Raw genomic sequence first — 2,500 nt, 5'->3', positions numbered from 1 at the left:
AACGGCAATTGGCATCCTTCCTTTAGCTGCATTTTCATACGGCGGTGTCAGACAGTGAGTGAAAGTTTGTGAGTATGGGACTAGGTCAGTGAGTGTTTGCAACGGTTGTCAACCATCCCTCACCAATATCAGTTAAAAAGTCGGGAAAGCTATCAAAACTGGAAAATGCTATTTTACTAAATTTATTTCTTTACGAGTGATTGCTGCGTCTAAATCATCTTCACCATGCACTTGCCCCTAGGCCAGTCTTTGATTATTACCGCTGGTGTGGTTATGGTTATTCTGCCCTCCGTACAGGTAAGGAAAGTGCCTACCGATATCCAACTCGGGTAGATGTTGATATTCATTGTAATTAACATGCATACTTCGGTCTGCATGAAATTTATATAGTGGAATTTTAAGATATCAATTGTTTGATTGCAATGCGTAATCTTGGTGAATTTTAGTCGGCGCCTAACAGTGAAGTTTTTACCATTGTATTTTCTACGACTGGTTTTGGTTTTAGTGAGGCATATTTGCACCGACTTGCAAGGGTGCCCTTTTAGCTCGGAAAAGTTTCCTAATCCGTGATTGGTTGGACAAGATAATTCTAACCAATCAGCGATCAGAAAGCTTTTCCGAGCTAAAAAGGGTACCGCTGCGAGTCGGTGCAAATGTGCCTCATTAAAATAAATTGAGTATAGTACATCGTGTTGAGTACTTACAACGCAAATTCTAAGTCTTCATGGAAACAGAACCTTTCCAGAGGCCGGGGGGGGGGGGGGGGATGGGGGGGGGGTTGAATGTACAGTTGGACGCACGAGTTCCTGGCACACGGGTTCTGAGAAAGGCACCCTGTGACACCCTTACTACACATCGAGTTCTAGTGTGTCCCCCTGCCCACCATCATTTCCTACACTATCTGTTTGGTTACTCATCGCCCCATAAGGGTGTAACACGGTGCAGTCCCTCAGAGCGAGATGAGCTAGGAATTTATGTTTTCAACTGTACCTGCAAAGGATCTAAATACTTAATTAACAGAAAAAAACTTTCTGTGTGTGAATATCTCTGGTAATCAAGCAGTAATACTTAATCTAATTTTTTCATATGTGATTTTTATGTCTATCGTAATTTCCCAAAGTATAATTGATAATAGCCATGAACTTTCCTTTAGGAACAAGGTTTTCCACTGAATTGGGTAAGTTTTATTAAAAAAAGAAAGACATTTTACATGAAAATCAATCACGTAGATTTTAATATTTTCAAGGAAACACCAGTGACATGATATAAAGTAGATTATTTGGTTAGAGTATTATTATCATTATTATTTTTACTAGCCAAGCTACAAGCCTAGTTGGAAAAGCCAGATGCTATAAGCCCAAGGGCTCCAATAGGGAAAAATAGCCCAGTGAGGAAAGGAAATAAGGAAATAAATAAATGATGAGAATAAATTAACAATATATCATTCTAAAAACAGTAACAGCGTCAAAACAGATATGTCCTATATAAACTATTAACAATGTCAAAAACAGATATGTCATATATAAACTATAAAAAGACTCATGTCAGCCTGGTCAACATAAAAACATTTGCTCCTACTTTGAACTAAAGGAGACGAAGACGCAATGCCTCGATATGATTTGAATCATCATCATTCTTAAGTGTATCTACTAAATCGCCTCAAAGTTCCACAAAAAAAAAAACTATAGAAAATATTTGTTAAAAAATTAGGATCAAAGGATCAAGTAAATGGCTTCAAAAACTCATTTGTATGTCGCTTACATACTCACAAACATACACATGGAAAGTTACATATCAGGTCATGAGTAGATTCTAAAGGTAAATGACCTTTCTATTAAAGCCGAAATATACCTTTAAAGAGGCAGCAAAGAGAAAGAATCCTTTCTGATCTGGGACAACAGTTTTTAGGAAAAAAATTGTGACAAACACACACACACAAACATATATGTATATATATATATATATATATATATATATATATATATATATATATATATATATATATATATATATATATATATATATGATGTGTGTTTATTCTTCGCCTTACTCAAAGCAAAACTCGGGAACACATGATTATCTCCATGAGTGATGTGGTATGTGATTAAAATTCTTATAATTATCATGAAACTGGCGTGCTCAGAAGTATACTTGAAAATTTTTCATAGTACGTATGTGTTATTGTATTTTTACACCACGCAAGTCATTAAACCGATGCCGTTCCAGCCTATTAGAAAGCGGTGAAAATATAAAATTTGTAGTTCGTATGTTTACTAGCAACCAGGAAAAGTCTTAAATGCTTATCTCCACCGAAATAGGAAATACTTGACACCAAACATACAAGGCTCCATACTAACTTTTTTTTCATAGAGAGTCTTTGAATTTTTACATTATTTGACATGACTGTTATGTATTTTAGCTTGGGAAGAAGCTTCGTGCATTCTAAATCACTACAAATACGCGTACAGAATCTAAAAAATGTTCTACTTCTTGTCGATAT

General features: G+C 35.6%; 1 protein-coding gene across 1 annotated transcript in view; it reads left to right on the top strand.

Moving 5' to 3' along the window:
* Positions 1-2,500, top strand: part of LOC137628992 (serine protease 1-like) — a 9,342-nt gene that overhangs the window by 169 nt on the left and 6,673 nt on the right. Inside the window, exon 1 of the mRNA XM_068360245.1 lies at positions 1-297. This exon is cut by the window's left edge and continues 169 nt beyond it. Coding sequence (XP_068216346.1) covers positions 226-297 — 72 coding nt within the window. The 5' untranslated portion in view covers positions 1-225. The remainder of the gene's footprint in view (positions 298-2,500) is intronic.

Source organism: Palaemon carinicauda, chromosome 37 (assembly GCF_036898095.1).
Source record: "Palaemon carinicauda isolate YSFRI2023 chromosome 37, ASM3689809v2, whole genome shotgun sequence".
Lineage (NCBI taxonomy): Eukaryota > Metazoa > Arthropoda > Malacostraca > Decapoda > Palaemonidae > Palaemon > Palaemon carinicauda.
The sequence above is the reverse complement of the archived record's forward strand: the minus strand, read 5'-3'. Positions and strand labels throughout refer to the sequence as shown.